Source organism: Chiloscyllium plagiosum, unplaced genomic scaffold (genome assembly GCF_037043375.1).
Source record: "Chiloscyllium plagiosum isolate Xiang-an unplaced genomic scaffold, Cpla_swu_hap1 HiC_scaffold_15, whole genome shotgun sequence".
NCBI lineage: Eukaryota > Metazoa > Chordata > Chondrichthyes > Orectolobiformes > Hemiscylliidae > Chiloscyllium > Chiloscyllium plagiosum.
The window spans coordinates 2,774,431-2,793,608 of record NW_028270153.1 but is presented as its reverse complement, the minus strand read 5'-3'; the positions used below and the strand labels follow the sequence as shown (position 1 = coordinate 2,793,608).

The 19,178-nt window shown below is 42.9% G+C and overlaps 1 protein-coding gene across 12 annotated transcripts in view; it reads left to right on the top strand.

Moving 5' to 3' along the window:
• ralgapb (Ral GTPase activating protein non-catalytic subunit beta) overlaps positions 1-19,178 on the top strand; it is a 144,150-nt gene that overhangs the window by 87,843 nt on the left and 37,129 nt on the right. For 10 of the 12 annotated variants that reach the window (XM_087994682.1, XM_087994681.1, XM_087994677.1 and 7 more), the window contains 5 exons: positions 7,370-7,503; positions 9,148-9,330; positions 9,744-9,895; positions 10,686-10,873; positions 14,400-14,503. In XM_087994682.1, the coding sequence (XP_087850808.1) occupies positions 7,370-7,503; positions 9,148-9,330; positions 9,744-9,895; positions 10,686-10,873; positions 14,400-14,503 (761 nt within the window). The remainder of the gene's footprint in view (positions 1-7,369; positions 7,504-9,147; positions 9,331-9,743; positions 9,896-10,685; positions 10,874-14,399; positions 14,504-19,178) is intronic. The other 2 variants (XM_087994676.1, XM_043710959.2) reach the window with 1 other exon arrangement.

Genomic DNA, 19,178 nt, shown 5'->3' with positions numbered 1-19,178 from the left:
GCTTTATTGAGTCTTTTGAAGACGTAATGAAGAGAATTGATGAGGGCAGAGTGGTGGATATGAGCTATATGGACTTCAGTAATGCGTTCAACAAGGTTCCTCATGATAGACTGGTTAACAAGGTTAGATCACATGGATTACAGGGAGAACTAGCCATTTGAATGCAGAACTGGCTCAAAGGTAGAAGACAGAGGTTCGTAGTGGAGGGGTTGCTTTTCATACTGGAGGTCTGTGACCAGTGGTGTGCCACAAGGTTTGGGAATAGAAGTTGGGAGATTATGTGGCAGTTGTACAGGACATTGGTTAGGCTACTTTTGGAATACTGTGTGCAGTTCTAGTCTCCCTGCTACATGAAGGATGTTGTGAAACTTGAAAGGGTTCAGAAAAGATTTACAAGAATGTTGCCAGGCTTGGAAGGTTTAAGCGATAAGAAGAGGCTGAATAGGCTGGGGCTATTTTCTCGGAGCTGAGGGGTGACCTTTTAGAGATTTATAAAATCATGAGGGGCGTGGTTAGGGTAATTAGATATGGTATTTCCCCAGGGGAGTGGGGATCCAAAACTAGAGGGCTTTGATTTAGGGTGAGAGGGGTAAAATTTAAAAGGGACCCAAGGGGCAACCTTTTCACGCAGAGGGCGGTGTGTGTATGGAATGAGCTGTCGGACGAAGTGGTGGATGCTGGTGCAATGACAACATTGAAAAGGCATCTGCGTGGGGTATATGAATAGGAAGAGTTTAGAGGGATATGGGCCAAATGCTGGCTAATGGGAGGAGACTAGGTTAGGATGTTTAGCCAGGATGGATGATGTGGACTGAAGGCTCTGTTTCTGTGCTGTACATCTCTATGACTCTATGCACATAGACATGAATAGACTGGAGCCTCAAAGATGACCTGGAATCAATTAGATTAGTTTGGTGTGGACACCACCTCAACCCACACCAGAATGCAATTTGTAGCTCAACGCAAATGTCTCAGTGAACAGACTTGGCCAAAAAGCACAGAGTTAGTGGTATATGTCTACGAGGGATGTTCCTCAGAACCTTGCATTAAACCCACAGTCCTGCATTCCCCTGGTTTGCTCTTATTCCACGTTATCTTTGCTTTAACAAAATCAAAGTGTACATTTCTCTCAATTTAAAAAGGAAGAGAGATTACATTTTTATAAAGCATGTTTTATAACCTAAGGATATTCAAAAGAACTTGGCTTTATGCGTGGGAGATCATGCATCATAAATTTGTTAAGAGTTCTTTGGTGAAGTGACCAGGAAGATTGACAATAGAAAGGTGGTTGACGTAGTCTATATGGATTTCAGTAAGGCCTTTGATAAGGTTCCACATGGTCTGCTGCTCTTGAAAGTTAGATCACATGGAATCCAGGGGGTACTGGCAAATTGGATACACAATTGGCCTGTTTGTAGGAAGCAGAGAGTAATAGTGGAAGGATGCTTGTCAGACTGAAGGCCTGTGACTAGCTGAGTACCTTGGGCCTATTACTGTTTGTTCTCTATATCAATGATTTGGAAGAGATTATAGAAGGCATGGTTAGTAAGGTTGCAGATGATACTAAAATAGGTGATATCATGGACAGTGAGGAAGGTTATCGGAAATTGCAGCAGGACCTTGATCAGCTGGGGAAGTGGGCAGAGAAATGGCAAATGGAGTTTAATATAGCTAAGTGTGAGATCTTGCATTTTGGAAAGTCAAATCAAGGTAGGGGTTTCATGGTGAGTGGTACAGCCTTAAGGAGTGTAGTGGAACAGAGGGACCTTGGAGTTCAGGTGCACAGTTCTCTGAAAGTGGGGTCATAGACAGGGCAGTGAAAAAGGCTTTTGGAACACAGACCTTCATTAGTCAAGGCATTGAATATAGAAGTTGGGAAACTATGTTGCAGTTATACTGGACATTGGTGAGGCTGCACTTTAAGTATTATGTTCAGTTTTGGTCACATTGCTATTAAACTGGAGGTTATTAAACTGGAAAGAGTGCAGAATGAATTTACAAGGATGTTGGCAGAACTCAAGGGTCTGAGTTATCGTGAGAGGTTAGACAAGGTAGGACTTTTTTCTTTAGAGCTCTGAAGACTGAGGAAGGGGAATCTTTATAGAAGTGTTTAAAATCACAAGAGGCATGAATAGGATGAATGTACTCAGTCTTTTTCCCAGGGTTGGATAAGAGAGGACTAGAGGGCATCAGTCTAAAGTAAGAGGGAAAGGATAAAAGGGAACCTGAGGGGCAACATTTTTACACTGAGGGTGGTACGAATATGAAATGAGCTGTCAGCAGAAGTGGTTGAGATGGGTACATGAACAATATTTAAAAGGCATTTGAATAAAAACATGGATAGGAAAAGGTTAGAAGGATATGGGCCAAGTGCAGGGAAATGGAGTTAGCGTGGATAGCATGGGCCAAAGGGCCTGCCTCAGTGCTCCATGACTCAATTACTCTATAACCTCACAACCAGTGAGGAATTTCTGAAATATAGTTGTCATTGTTTTATAAGAAGCCATTCTCTATATAGCAAGCTTTCACAAACAACAATAATAATTGCTTGATAATGTTTTGCACAATGTTAGTTGAGGGACAAATTCTGACCAGTGTGCACAAGATATCACTCACCCCTTTGAATTGGTGCTAACCCCTCTCCCCAGTACTGTGCTAGACGGTCAACTAGATATCCGCCTCAGTGCCAACAACTTCATACCAGGTTCAGAAATATTTGAAACTATCTAGTGATTGTTCTTGTGAAGGACCTGTATCAGGTTTATTCACCTAATTTCCCCCCACCCCCAACCACCATCTTGGCTTTCTTAGTTGAGAAAGTAGTTTGCATCAACTGTACTAAAGAAAGTGTCCAATTATGTGAGACTGACTTGTAAAATTCTGTGAATGCCGATCCCTTGTTGAATGTTTTCCATAACAAATTTTAAAATGCCTGAAATGACTGATCAACTGAAATAGTCATTTCATGTAACGTGTATATAAACAGCATTGTAGTATTGCATGTTGAGTTAATTTTGTTCTTTGTTTTGTATGTCTCCCTTCCCAATAGGTTGTCCAGGTATTTGTGTCATGAAAACTATTTGTCAAATTAAATTCATATGTCAATTGTGTTTATCACCATACAAATTAAATTTCCTGTTTTAAAGAGTGCAAAGTATACACCTATTTCAAATAATACTTTGTATTTGATTGGCACTTGATAAATCTATATCCCTTTAACTGTTTTACTTTGCTTTTTCATTCCAAATTTTACGTTCTTTCTACACTAGCTACATGTGGATTCCTTTTTGCCTTTCGTGGCTAACTTTTTTTGGGGGTCTGGGCATCACTTACAGCCCCTTGTCCCAGATTTGTCAATCCTCTGCATCTGTGTGAAACAGAGGTTGAAGAACTTTTGTTGCACTAATTTAAATATTACCTCAACAAATAGAATCAAGATTCTTTTTGTTTGATGGAAAGAAGAAGAACATTTATTCATTCCTTTAACATCTTGGACCACAAATGGAATTGTACCAACATTGCATACTTTAATGGTTTTAATTTAACCTATTTTTCTAATTACCTTGTTCAGAGATAGTATTAAGCACCTCCAAAGCAGGTGGTACTTGAGTCCCAGGGGTATTGACACTATCACTGTGCCACAAGAGGGTCCCTAAATTATTCAGCAACCTTTCTCTATTTGTTCATGGGATCTAAATAGTGTTGGTTAAGCCAGTATTTGTTGCCTTTCCCTCATTGCCCTGGAGCAGATGATGGTGAGCTATCTCCTTGCACGGTTGCAGACCTTGGGGCTTGGAGACATCAACAATGCTGTCAGGGTTCAAGTTCCAGGATTTTGACCCAATGACAGTGAAGAAATGGGGGTAGAAGTCCAAATCAAAATGCCTAGGAAGCATAGGACCCAAGTGATTATCATTTCTGACTCTCTTTATAAAATCTTTTTCATGAAATAGTATGGTGCTAAATGCATGATGACTTAATTAAATTTGATTGGTTCTGGGCTCATTTTACTGTTAATTACTATTTCTGGCTTTCTGTAGAACTGAAAGGCTGTTCAGATGTAATGTGTGACTTAAGGTGTTTCAATACAGATTCCATTGACTTTTATGAACCACAGGAATTCAAGTTGAAATATAAATGTTATTTTGTCTGTGTGTTCCCATGATTTGGTCATTAGCTGAATTCAGGTTTGAGAGTTCCTGGCATGAGATTTTAATCAACTTATTATGACACACCTCCGGGGTAAGTGGGGTTTGTGAACCTTCTGGCCCAGAGGTAGAGACATTACCACTGTACCACAAGACCCCCACCCCCATCCCTTCTCCCTCAAGCAGTTCAAACGCAATGAAGGAGGACAAAATTGATGTGATTTTTCTGGGATGCGTAGGGCAAAATCTGCTTGGACTCCTGTTTCTAATTAGTATCCCTCAACAAGGGTGCATATGTATATCTGTACATGCACTTGTACCAGAACTAGTTGAAAATGCATAAGCATGCACGTGCACGTACTGGCTGTAGCTGGAAATGTGTGTATACATGTTTATGTGCTTATTGGTTTGTGCCTGGTCTAACTGGATAGTGCTTATATCAGGCCTAACTGCGATTGCATTCCATCTGAATGCCCCTATACAGCCTTTCCAAGTTGGTGTGAAAAATAAAACCTAAAGTGAGAGGGCTGCAAATGTTTTGCATCCATAACACACTTTTTTAAAAACCAAGATATGCGATGATAAAACTTTCGCAGTGTTCATCTCGTGCTTTCCCTTCCAACAAAAACAAAATTTGATCAGATCAGAATTCCCTGAGACTGCACCTTTCCATGGCAATTCCAACTACAATTCCAGGAATAATTTGCTGCTGGGAACACACATCCTTTGCATGCTGTGTTTGAAGGCATTGCCTTCCTGTCCAAATCTTTCACATATGCGCAGTGTGAAATACTTACACCAAACTGGAATGTTTTTCACAAATGTTTGTCATCAACTGCTTGGAAGCATTTCCCACCATAGTGTGGGACTACATTGGATTCATTAACCTGCACCCAGCATATCCATTTCCACTTATACAATCAAAACAGTCCCTTTGATATAAAGTTAAGCATTGAATTATGATAAAGTGACAACAATTAATCAAGGCTGAATGCCTTATTCCTAATTCTTGTGTGTAATGCACAACGTATAGTGCCAGAGCATACATCTCCCGTTTCAATCCGACACGCTTTATTGTAGTTGCCGACTGTGCATGATATGATGACCCATTGATAGAAGTCTGGTAGTAATGTAAACTAGCATGATCCCCTGGATATCAAGATTTTCAAATCTCCCTTCTCCCTTTGAGAGTCCTGACACTGGTATATTTTTGATACATTGTTATTTAGAAAGGAACTTACCAACCATCAAGCAAAAGGGGGAATTTTAAAATTCACACCCAAGTGGGCAAGCCTTCCCACCATATCCCTGTAAATAAAGTTTTTAAAGCAAGTGTAGCCCTTCCATTATAGAATTGTTTCTAAAACGTATTGTCTTGATCTTTAAATCTGTTATGAAACACTTCAAAGATTTATTATTGATATCTATCAGAAACGTATATTTAAATAATCATGATCATTTGCTGTGTTGTTACTGAACAGTACCTTGATGGTTCTCCTACTTGTTCACACAAGTCTACATATAAACAATATACAGTCACTGACTGCTGTATATGTTTACCTGTCATTTAAGACAATTGTTTTACTTCCAATTCACCATTATTATTGGGTAGAAAATGTCTGCTAGCATTCTGATTGGGATATTTGGTACATTTCATTGGAGCTGTCCAGTGAAAAGCATATAATAATTTAGCCAAAGTCTAATTTTTTTGAATTGGTGCATTGTTGCAGTGGAGGAGTGCAGCTTGTAATTAGACTCCATAATGATCATCCTTTAGGCCATTTCATCCCATTCTACCAGTAACAGCCCAACAATCTGTTCAATATAGCTTAAATGCCTAATTCTGTTATGATGTTCTCCATAGTCAAATTTCCTTCTCAAAGACATAAATATTGGCCACCTGTGTAGTTGCCACCTGTGAAACTATGCCCCGAAGGAACAAGCAGATGAGTAATTTGTGGGCGGCACGGTGGCACAGTGGTTAGCACTGCTGCCTCACAGGGCCAGAGACCCGGGTTCAATTCCCGCCTCAGGCGACTGACTGTGTGGAGTTTGCACGTTCTCCCCGTGTTTGCGTGGGTTTCCTCCGGGTGCTCCGGTTTCCTCCCACAGTCCAAAAGATGTGCAGGCCAGGTGAATTGGCCATGCTAAATTGCCCGTAGTGTTAGGTAAAGGGGAATGGGTGGGTTGCGCTTTGGCGGGGCGATGTGGACTTGTTGGGCCGAAGGGCCTGTTTCCACACTGTAAGTAATCTAATCTAATCTAATCTAAACTCCTTCATGGGAAATCTGAAGAGGAATAGTGGTTGTGAACAACTGCAAGACACCTTTTCTGGTCATAGCATCACTTCCACTGTAACTGGTCACATTGCTGAGAATAACAGTTTGTGTTTTGAAATTCCCAAAGATAAGAATTATAATGCAAATCATGCAAGATCCGGATCAAATTTGAGTGATTGGCTTCCTCCAGTTCCTATGTTCCTGCACTGAATTCTGACTTTATTTCTAGGAGCTAAGATTCTGTCAGACAATGATTATAATGGAGTGTTTGGCCCACGATTTGGCTTAGAGAGGGATCATTCTCATTATAAAACAAAGTCTTTTTATTATTAGGTTATTAGCCAGGCTCGTATCCTGGAACTGGGTGCCTATTCCCTTATTAATATTATTGTTGCTCAACTTTTGAAATACTTTATCTGTACCCTTCAATTTCCACAAAATTCCCCACCCCTTGTTTCACTGTTAACAACTCATTCCTAAAGTATTAAATCATTCTGTGTAATCGTTTAGGTGAAAAAGTGGGGGTAATTAATATGATTTTGGGCATCTTCAATCAGATGCATTTTCGGGCCTTTGAGCTCTTGAACACTGGATTGAAAAGCCTTTTTTTTGTGCCAAAAGTATTACGTTTATCCAAAACAGCCCTGCAAGTTGCATTTATCTTTCCATCTGTGCTATTTGGTGCAAAATTGGTCTGTAAAATGTTACACTTTGTCCCACATTGTTGATATGAAGACTTGAGTTCTTTCATTCTAATGCTGTTGTTAATGACTACCAAATCGACACAGCCTCATTGCTACTGGGATGGAGCAGTTTTCCTTTTTGATTGTTCTTTACTGCATGGGTGGTGAGTTTGTGCTTGTTTTGATTGCTTTGCTTGTAGTTACTAATGCCTAGTTGTTTTCCCTCCCCGTGGTGTGTGGTATTGGGGTTATATCATAGCTCTTCATACAGATACAGCATCGGGACTACTGATTCGCAGTATCCATTTGGTGACACAGCGACTGAACTCCCAATGGAGACAGGACATGAGCATCTCGTTGGCAGCACTTGAATTGCTCTCTGGGTTAGCCAAGGTACAGTGGTGGTTAAATTTTATTTTCATTTTATACTTAATTTAACAAACCAACTGAGTGTGGACACAGCTGACCACTCGAACATATAAAACAAGCTATTGTTATAAGTGGAAAGATTCAGAGTTGTTAGGTAAAAACAGAGTCTTTTAGTTGAAGTGTCTTCAAATTGTAGAGAATAACTGGTTATGATGTTGCTCTTTGAGATCCAAAGAATGAGTGGGTTTGAGTTGTGCAAAAAAAAATTCAAGATAGTTTTCTGTTGATACTTCTCAAAATATGAGCAATAGGTAAAACTATCTTTTTAAGCTACTACTAACATGATGCTTCTATCAAGCCAAAATGATGATCTGCCTATCATACAAATGAGTAATGTGTTAAATGAATTTCCATGCCAGTGAAATACTGGCCCTGTAGGTTGTACACTCAAAACATTCAAATACGTTTTGCCCAGTTCGTAAGATATCCACATTCTTACAGTGTCAAGAACATTTTCTTAAAACAAGGTTTTTCAGCATATTAAAATTGTGAGGTGATCCAGAATAGCACGTCTCAGTAATGCACAATAGTTATATATCTGAATTCTGCATGTGATAAATTCCTTCAGATAATTTGTGCTGGTTTGCACAAATGATCATTTTGGATCTCTGGGAACATGAGGACTTTGAGCAGTTTTTAAATCCATCAATCTGTCATACACAAAAGATAAAAGGTGCATGTTTCAATTTGACTCAAATCCAGAAGGAAATCTGAGAGAAAATTTAAGACACAAAATAGAAATGTGATGAATGAATTACTTTATAGGTCAGAAGGCAAAACTTAAGTTACTTTCTATGGGCATCTAAAAACTAGGGTGCCAATCAAGTGGGCTGGCATGCTTATGGTGGCATTGAGTTTCACAATATTGTTAGAGCTGTTTTTGAAATCTAAATAAAGCAATTAAAATGAGCAAATGGACAGAATTCTCCTAAATTTTCCTAGGTGAGGAAGCAAGAAAGGGGGTGAAATCAAAATGCACTCAACTCAGCAACTGGAATCAGTTGGGTTAATTCAAGACAATATTGTTTCAGACCTTATTGGAGAGAGGTTCGCTAGCCCCACATGGTGGGACCATGATGGAAAGTGGAGTGTGCTCCTTTCCTGATCAATCCTCACCATGACCCACTCTGAGAACTTTACTGACAGTAAAAATGGCTTCAGACAGGCTTCCCACCACAAGGTGAGCAGCAAATTTGAAGATTCAGCTGCTGTATCAGGGGCCATTTCACCAGGCTTTAATGCCATTTTGCCGAAAGCCAGTATGACTGTGGTTTGAGGGTTTATACAGGGTGTGTAGCTGTCTGGGTTTAGTGACGGGCCTCTCCTTTCTTGGGTCATCAGCCCCCTTGTAGTACCTTATTCAGCAGTTGCTGCCTGTGCAATCAAGAAGGACATCCTATCACATGGCCATGCCAGTTACCAGCTGCTGCAGAGGATTAGGCTCATTCTCATTGCTTTTTCTAGATTTTAAAAAGCCTGGAGAAACATTTTTATTTACATAGATTTTCCTTTACAGCTTCACCAACTTCAGCCTCCTTTTCCTGATCTTGCTCGCAATCCTTTTCATGATCTCCAAAATGGATGTAAATGATTTGTTCTTTAAAACAGGTAAAAGTGAGCGTGGATTCAACAGACCGAAAGCGTGCAGTTAGTTCAGTGTGCAGTTACATCGTGCACCAATGTAGCAGACCGGCTCCATTTCATTCCCGAGATCTACACTCCATGATTGTTGCAGCCTTCCAGTGTCTCTGTGTCTGGCTCACAGAGCATCCGGATATGCTAAATGAAAAGGTATGTTTGGTTTGCATATCTTACTGTGGGCTTTAATAGTAGTTTGATGTGTTGAGTCTTTCCTGCCCTTCATTCTCCCCTTTCTCATCTCAGCTCTGCTTCTTCAAACCAACCATCATCATCTCGAGTTGGGGATTTGTTATTCAGTGTTACACTCGTAAGTTCAAAAGCCAAAAGATGTCCCAGATTTGCTAGAAAATCACAAGTGAAACTTCATCCTACTGTACAGTCGGAACAAAGATTAGAACTTTGACATTAGATGAAGGGAATCATCAAAATAATGTGCCTTACATCAACACCCTTTACTGAAAATTTAATCTGGCCTATTTAAGAGATTGAGTGAGAAGTGCACGAGGTTGACTTAACATAGGAAGACTGTCTCTTTCAGTCTAACAATCTTCATGCTTTCTTAGGATTGTCTGATAGAGGTGCTGGAGATTGTTGAACTGGGAATCTCGGGGAGCAAGTCTAAAACCAGCGATCAGGAGGTGCGGTACAAGGGAGATAAAGAACCAAACCCTGCTTCGATGAGAGTAAAGGATGCTGCTGAGGCTACACTGACATGGTAAGGCGTAGAATTAATTTGGGCAATATTGCCCTGAATTAACCTCAGTGATTCTCTGATATTCTTTCGAGAAGGAATGCCATCACCCTTCCTTAATCTCAGTCCCAAACTAGAACAGCACTCTGGCAAATAAAACTATGAAAATATGAAATATTCTATCAAGCCTCCTATCCTGTGGCTTGATGGATGCAATGGGACCAGTAAGTGCTGGTTTTGCCACTGACAACCACATTCTACATGAAAAATTTTCAAAGGAGAAAAATTTCATTTCGAATGATAAACATTGAGTGCTGGGTTTCCCAATATTACTGTAATCCCTACGCCAATTGAAGGGAATTAGACTGCTGTCTGAATAGGAAGAGGCTCGGGGGTTAAGTGGAGGAAACAGGACAATAGCAGTAAGTGAGATGTTGGATGAGAGAGTTGGCACAGTTGTGATGGGCTGAATGGCCACCTCCTACAACTGAGACAATTTTGTGCTACATTAGTGACTGCACTTCAGAAGCATTTTGTTAGTTGTGAAGTTCTTTGTGACATCCTAAGGAAAGACTCGGTGCAAATGTAAAAGCAAGTTCTTTCTGATTGTTGTTATTTTCTATGTCTTAATAGAAGAGCTAAAAATAGATGAGATCAGTCAGACCAAAGAGACCTGAATTTTGCTGACTATGCTGGCTGCTTAAGGTTAAGTTTTTTTTATTAATGTAGATTTATATTAACTTGTATGCTGCTTTTCAAATGGGTGTGTGTATATAAAGATATAATGGATATTATTGATTTTTTTGTTTTAAAGTATAATGCAGTTGCTCGGAGCATTCCCTTCTCCAAGCGGCCCTGCCTCACCATGCAGTCTTCTCAATGAAGAAACACTAATCAAGTACTCCAGGCTGACCTCAACCAGCAAGAACCATTTCCGGTACTTTGTCTTGGATAACAGCATCATCTTAGCAATGTTAGAGCAGCCACTGGGCAATGATCAGAGTGAGTTCACAATCTCTTTCTAATCCAGTCCTTTGTATTTATGATTTGCTAAGGAGCAGGAATTTCAGTTACTCAAAAACAATGCCTACTGCTCTTTGTAACTCAACCCTGACATTGGTAGTCTTAAAGCAAGATCCTTAAGCTTCTATTTTAACCAACTTAGTACAAACTCTTCAAGGTCTGAATTGGTTCATGGCCTTCTATGGGCCCACTGCACTGGAGGGAGCACAAGATCCAACTTCTATCTCAACTTTGTAATTATAAGAGTCTGGTAGCACGGTGGCTCAGTGGTTAGCACTGCTGCCTCACAGCACCAGGATCCCAGGTTCGATTCCAGCCTCGTGCAACTGATTGTGTGGAGTTTGCACATTCTCTCAGTGTCTCCGTGGGTTTCCTCCGGGTGCTCCGGTTTCTTCCCACTGTCCAAAGATGTGCAGGTCAGGTGAATTGGCCATGCTAAATTGCCCATAGTGTGAGCTGCATTAGTCAGAAGGAAATGGATCTGGGTGGGTTACTCTTTGGAGGGTCGGTGTGGACTGGTTGGGCCAAAAGGCCTGTTTCCACACTGTAGGGAATCTTAAAAAAAACTGGGGCAGCACAATGGAAGTCAATGCAGTAACATCCCTGGGTGCCAGTGCTCAGCCATGATTAACTCTAACAGAATTTGTAATGAACCAATGCAGTAAGACAATATTCAACTTAATAATTTCAGAGAGAGCAATTCCAAGAAAATAATGGTGGCTGTGCTCAAAAATAAAATCTGTGATGAAAGCAAAGACATACACTGGTCACAGTGTGAAAATACAGATTAAGTGCAGATTTAATAAATGTAGCTCTAAATAGATATACAAGGAAACTAAGCAATGAAGGAATGAAAATCCTACTTTACTAAAACCATTGGGGTGGGGGGGAGAATCTGAAAACCGCAAAAATCTAGCGGTCTCCTAGGATAGCAATAAGCACTGTTGTTGCTGCCAAATGCAGCAGTAAGCAGTTCTTTGAGCTTAACAGCAAGAGGATTAACACAGAAATAGATCCATTAAGGAGGCAACAGAGTTGAACTAAAAGCAGCGAACATTCCAAATGATTATTTTCTAGACCTGTTCATAAGGGAAGGTACTAATCATAAGAGAGATATATTTTAGAACATAAGGAAAGAGTAAGAAAATGGAGCTAAGAGGTTGCTCTTTCTCTGAGACAGTGCTGTTGCAATGAGGTGTACAATTCTGTGGTTCCTTCCATTGCCACAGGGCTTGTCAACTCCATCCCTCCTCTCCACCCTGTCCTTGTTGCACAATTCCTTCTAAGTGCTAGATTACTGTGTAGTCAGTCAAAAAGTGTGGTGCTGGAAAAGCGCAGCAGGTCAGGCAGCATCCGAGGAGCAGGAGAGTCGACGTTTCAGGCATAAGCCCTTCATCAGGAATTCTGTAGTCAGCCAGTCTTAGCGATAGAAACCTGTGGCAGCTACCTTCACTGAGCTGAGCTCAGTAATTTTCATTTGCAACTTGATCTTGAAATTCTAATTTCTGAGATCTGAATTGTGTCGTTGCCTTGTCTCTCAAGTCTTTTATCAAAACAGCTTGTTCATTTCCAGAGTTTGAAAATGTGTTGCTGGAAAAGCGCAGCAGGTCAGGCAGCATCCAAGGAGCAGGAGAATCGACGTTTCGGGCATGAGCCCTTCTTCAGGAATGAGGAAAGTGTGTCCAGCAGGCTAAGATAAAAGGTAGGGAGGAGAGACTTGGGGGAGGGGCCTTAGAAATGCAATAGGTGGAAAGAGGTCAAGGTGAGGGTGATAGGCCGGAGTGGGGGTGGGATTGGAGAGGTCAGGAAGAGGATTGCAGGTTAAGAAGGCGGTGCTGAGTTCAAGGGATTTGACTGAGACAAGGTGGGGGGAGGGGAAATGAGGAAACTGGAGAAATCTGCATTCATCCCTTGTGGTTGGAGAGTTCATCGCCGGAAGATGAGGCGCTCTTCCTCCAGCCGTCGTGTTGCTATGGTCTGACGATGGAGTAGGCCAAGGACCTGCATGTCCTTGGTGGAGTGGGAGGGGAGTTGAAGTGTTGAGCCGCGGGGTGGTTGGGTTGGTTGGTCCGGGTGTCCCAGAGGACCAACCAACCCAACCACCCCGCGGCTCAACACTTCAATTCCCCCTCCCACTCCACCAAGGACATGCAGGTCCTTGGACTCCTCCATCGCCAGACCATAGCAACACGACGGTTGGAGGAAGAGCGCCTCATCTTCCGCCTAGGAACTCTCCAACCACAAGGGATGAACTTGGATTTCTCCAGTTTCCTCATTTCCCCTCCTCCCCACTTGTCTCAGTCAAATCTCTGGAACTCAGCACTGCCTTCCTAACCTGCAATCTTCTTCCTGACCTCTCCGCCCCCACCCCCACTCCGGCCTATCACCCTCACCTTGACCTCCTTCCACCTATCGCATTTCCAACGCCCCTCCCCCAAGTCCCTCCTCCCTACCTTTTATCTTAGCCGGCTGGACACACTTTCCTCATTCCTGAAGAAGGGCTCATGCCCGAAACGTCGATTCTCCTGCTCCTTGGATGCTGCCTGACCTGCTGCGCCTTTCCAGCAACACATTTTCAGCTCTGATCTCCAGCATCTACACTCCTCACTTTCCCCTCGAACATTTTCAGAGTTTGCATTACACAAGCATCTGGCAGCTTTAAGCTAAACACACATTAAATGTTGAGAATCAAAAAAAGAAGAGTTTTTAACCTTCAGCTGCTTGCCGGGAATTGTTTTAGTGATTTACGCTGGTCATCTCTTCTGTCAGGGCAATGTCTCGGGTATAATCGACTCTTGGGCTTTTGTGAATCAATGCTTGTCTTACCCTAAAACCACTTGACAGCATTGACAGTGTGCTTGGAAGTTTTCTGATGCTGTCAGCTGCTCCAGTCACTGCTTTAGTCTCAGGGTGTCCCATACAGCAAGTAATTTATAAATGTCAGGTATCAAGAAACTGTGGCCTTATAAAACTCAATATTCAGTCCACAGCTCTATAAAAATGAAAGGGTATTAGGTTGTGTATCTAATTTCTGTCTTTAAAATAAAGTGGAAGAATAACTATAAATGTTGGAAATACACTGTCACTCCAACTGAGACAGAGAGAAAGAGATTTTAATCAGTAACAGAATCAAAGTTTACGGGGCAAAGGCAGGAAAATGGAGTTGAGGATTATTCGATCAGCCTAGATGTTACTGAATGGCAGAGCAGACTCAATGGGCTGGATGGCCCTTTTTAGCCCCTACATCTTATGGGACCTATGAGGAGAGAACGGGTTGCCTTTTTAGAAAATGCTTTCCCCCTCCCTATTGTATTTATCATATAGCCCACAATATTGAGCGATAGTACCAATATTTCAGAATACTAACGATGGGAAGCTAAGTGCAGCATGTGAAGGGGCGGGCAGCCAACTGGAGAAAGGAAAATTTCGCTAGTGGAAAAGAATGTTTTACACAAGCGCTGCCTAACATTTTTTGGGGAACGTCTTTTGGTTGCTTTCTCCACAGATCCTTGCCCTTCAGTTACTGTCCTGATCCGGGGAATGTCTGGGAGACATGCGTGGACCATGCAACTGTATCATCAGCCGAGGGGGTCTCGAGCAAGCCAAAAGGTTTGAATTCAATGTGATAATACTATATTATCTGATGCCTCAATGTTTTATTCCGTGACCAGTCCAACTAAGATTTATGCTGTTACTGAAAAATCAAATTGACCTTTTAGGTAAAACCAATTAAGTCAACAACTACTGTACTTCTGTTCATTTTGGAATTACAGCAACACTCCAGTATTAGCATATACTGAAGCTTCTGCGCACACAGTAGGGCAGTTGAGTTGCATAGTGGTGTCCTGTGCCAAAAGTGGCAACCAATTCAGTTCACTCCACATGATATCAAGAATTGGTTGGAGGCACTGCATACTGCAAAGGCTGTGGGCCCTGACAACATTTCAGCAATCCTACTGTAAACGTATGCTCGAGAATTGCCGCTCCCATAGCCAAAGTCTTCCAGTACAGTTACAACACTGACATCTACTGACAATGTGGAAAATTGCCCAGTATGTCCTGTACACAAAATGCAGGTATGGATCGAGCTGCCAGAGGAAGTGGTGGAGGCTGGTACAACTGCAACATTTAAAAGGCATCTGGATAGGTATATGAATAGGAAGGGTTTGGAGGGATATGGGCCAAGTGCTGGCAGGTGGGACTAGATTGGGTTGGGAAATCTGGTCAGCATGGACGAGTTGGACTGAAGGTTCTGTTTCTGTGCTGTACATCTCTATGACTCAATGACAAATCGAACCCAGCCAATTACCACCCCACCAGTCTTCTCTCGATCATCAGTAAAGTGATGGAAGGGGTCATCAACAGTGCTATCAAGCAGCATCTGCTCAGCAATAACCTGCTCAGTGATGCCCAGTTTGGATTCCTAAAGGGCTACTCAGCTCCTGACCTCATTACAGCCTTGGTTAAAACATGGACAAAAGAGCTGAATTCCAGAGGGGAGGGGAGAGTGACAGCCCTTGAAATCAAAGCTGTATTCAACTGAGTGTGGCATCAAGGAGCCCTAGCAAAACCCCCTGGGGTCAGTGGAAATCGTGGCAAGTTCTCCACGGGATGAAGTCATACCTGGCACTTAAGGAAGATGGTTATGGTTGTTAGAGGTCAGTCATCTCAGCTCCAGGACAACAGGGTGGTGTCCTCAGCCTAGCCATCTTCAGCTGCTTCATCAATGATCTTCCCTCCATCATAAAGTCAGAAGTGGGATGTTCACTGATTATTGTGCAATATTCAGCACCATTCACATCTCCTCAGATACTGAAGCAGTCCATGTTTAAATGCAACAAGGTCTAGACAGTATCCACGTTTGGGCTGAAAGGTCGCAAGTAATATTTGAAAATAGTTTGCAATGACCCCAATAAGAGACAATCTAAGTATCATTCATTGACATCCAATAGTGTTACCATCACTGAATCCCCTAATATCAACATTTTTGGGATTTCCATTGACCACTGCACTGACCACATTGACCACACCCACAGCACTCACCACATAAGCACAGTGGCTACAACAGCAGGTCAGAGGCTAGGAATACTGCGGTGTGTAACTCACCACCTGACTCCCCAAAGCCTGTCCACCATTTTCCATGCACAGGTCAGGAATGTGATGGAATACTCCCCCCTTGCCTGGATGGTTGCAGCTCCAACCACACTCAAGAAGCTTGACACCATCCAGGACAAAACAGCACATTTGATTGGCACCACATGCATAAATATTCACTCTCCCCACAGCTGATGCTCAGTAGCAGCAGTGTGTACTATCTACAAGATGCACTGCAGAAATTCACCAAAGAACCTTTCCGAACCCATGACCACTTCATCTAGAAAGACAGGGTAGCGGATCATAGAAACACCGCCCCCTGCAAGTACCCCTCCAGGCCACTCACTATCCTAATTTGCAAATACATCACCATTCCTTCACTGCCTCTGGATCAAAATCCTGGAATTCCCTCTCTAATGGCACTATGGGTCAACCTACAACACATGGACTATAGAAGTTCAAGAAGACAGCTCACCATCACTTTCTCAAGGGCAACAAGGGATGGGTAATAAACACTGGCCAGCTGGTGATGCCTGTGTACCACAAGTAAATTTTAAAAAAAATCTTGTGTAAGTATTGCCAGAAATGGGATGTGGTTCCTTCTTCATTGAGTTGCACATGGGATGATTGCGACACTGAACTTGTAGATCTGATTTCACATGCTAGTGTAAAGGTAATACAGTGTCAGAACAGTTTGCAATTCAGTGTGTGTAACTTTAGAGCACCATCTATCAACTGTAGATCTTTCAAAGCTGCCTGGAGGCAGTTTGGCCTGACAGGCATTCAATTTGCAAGAGCAATCCAGCATTAATCCCAAAAACCCTCTGTCCTTCTCTGTTTCAGATATTTGCTTAAGTGTCTCCTAGTGACAAAGCCATCCATGCAGCAACAATCCTCTGAACAACAAAATCAATTGTTTATTCTCAATCGAGAATGTGGTGCTGGAAAAGCACAGCAGGTCAGGCAGCATCCAAGGAGCAGGAGAATTGACATTTCAGGCATAAGCCCTTCATCAGGAATGAGGGTTGTGGGTCGGGGCTGTGAGATAAATGGGAGGGGGTGGGGAAGATAGCTGGGAAAGTGATAGGTGGATGAAGGTGAGGGAGAGGGTGATAGGTCAGAGGGGGGAGTGATAGATGGGTCCGGAGAGCGGTGCTGAGTTGGAGGCTTGGGGTTATGGGAGGGAGAGGAAATGAGGAAGCTGTTGAAATCCACATTTATCCCAGGTGGTTGCAGGGCCCCAAGGCGGTATATGAGGCGTGCCTACTCCAGGCGTTGGGTGGTAATGGTTTGGCGGTGGAGGAGGCCCAGGACCTGCATGTCCTTAACGGAGTGGGAGGGGAAGTTGAAATGTTCAGCCACGGGGCGGTGGGGTCGATGGGTGCGGGTATCCCAGAAATGTTCTCTGAAACAATCCGCAAGATGATGTCCTGTCTCCCTGATGTAGAGGAGATCACATTGGGAGCAAAGGATACAGTAGATGACATTGGTAGAGGTACAGGTAAATTTCTGACGGATGTGGAAGGATCACTTGGGGCCTTGGACAGAGGTGAGGGGAGTGGTGTGGGCACAGGTTTTACACTTCGTGTGGTGGCAGGGAAAGGTGCCAGGAGTGGTGGGTGGACTGATGGGAGGGTGTTGACCTGATGAGGGAGTCACAGAGGGAATGGTTTTTTCGGAACGCTGATACGGGGGGAGAGGGAAATATATCTCTGGTGGTGGGATCCGTTTGGAGTTGGCAGAAGTGGTGAAGAATGATGCGTTGTATGCGGAGGTTGGTGGGGTGTAAGTGAGGACTGGGGGGTTCCCAAAGCAACAAGGACAGAACCCCCCAGTCCTCACCTTCCACCCCACAACGTCCACATACAATGCATCATCCTTTGCCACTTCCGCCACCTCCAAACGGACCCTACCACCAGAAATATATTTCCCTCCCTACCCCTATCAGCATTCCTAAAAGACCATTCCATCTGTGACTCCCTCATCAGGTCCACTTATGCCCAAAGCGTCGATTCTCCTGCTCCTTGGATGCTGCCTGACCTGCTGTGCTTTCCCAGCACTACACTCTCGACAAATTAAAGATACGTTTGCATTAATTAACTTGCACATTGAGAACCCTTTTACTGTGCATAAGGGCTGGAACTAATCTGATCTACGCCAGTGAAAAAGGAATAATCATCCTGATGTCCTGCTTCTGATCATTATCAAGTCATCAAAGTTTGCGAGAAGATTTGTAGCTCGGGTGCTCGTTGTTGTGGTTCTGTTCGCCGAGCTGGGAATTTGTGTTGCAGACGTTTCGTCCCCTGTCTAGGTGACATCCTCAGTGCTTGGGAGCCTCCTGTGAAGCGCTTCTGTGATCTTTCCTCCGGCATTTATAGTGGTTTGTCTCTGCCGCTTCCGGTTGTCAGTTCCAACTGTCCGTTGCAGTGGTCAGTATATTGGGTCCAGGTCGATGTGCTTATTGATTGAATCTGTGGATGAGTGCCATGCCTCTAGGAATTCACTGGCTGTTCTGTGTTTGGCTTGTCCTATAATAGTAGTGTTGTCCCAGTCGAATTCATGTCATCTGCGTGTGTGGCTACTAAGGATAGCTGGTCATGTCGTTTCGTGGCTAGTTGGTGTTCATGGATGCGGATCATTAGCTGTCTTCCTGTTTGTCCTATGTAGTGTTTTGTGCAGTCCTTGCATGGGATTTTGTACACTACATTGGTTTTGCTCATGCTGGGTATCGGGTCCTTCATTCTGGCTCACCCATCTCTGGACTCATAGCAGAAGCGGTAATGCAAAGGTTAGAACAAACAGTCTTACCGCAAATTCAACCCAAACTCTGGGTCACATATGTGGATGACACCTTTGTAATCATTAAAAACACAGAAATAGAGAACACACACCGGATCATCAACGCCACACTCACAGGAATCCGATTCACTCGAGAGGAAGAAAAGGACAACCAACTCCCATTCCTAGACGTGATGGTACAGAGAACACCGAATGGAGAATTCACCACAAAGGTACACAGGAAAGGCACTCACATAGACCAAGTCCTAAACTACGAAAGGAACCACCCCAATAAAAGAAGTTGCATCAAGACACTATTCAAAAGGGCCACAACACACTGCAGTACACCAGAACTGCAAAAAGAGGAAGAGGAACACCTATATAGTGTATTCGCCAAAAACAGATACCCGCG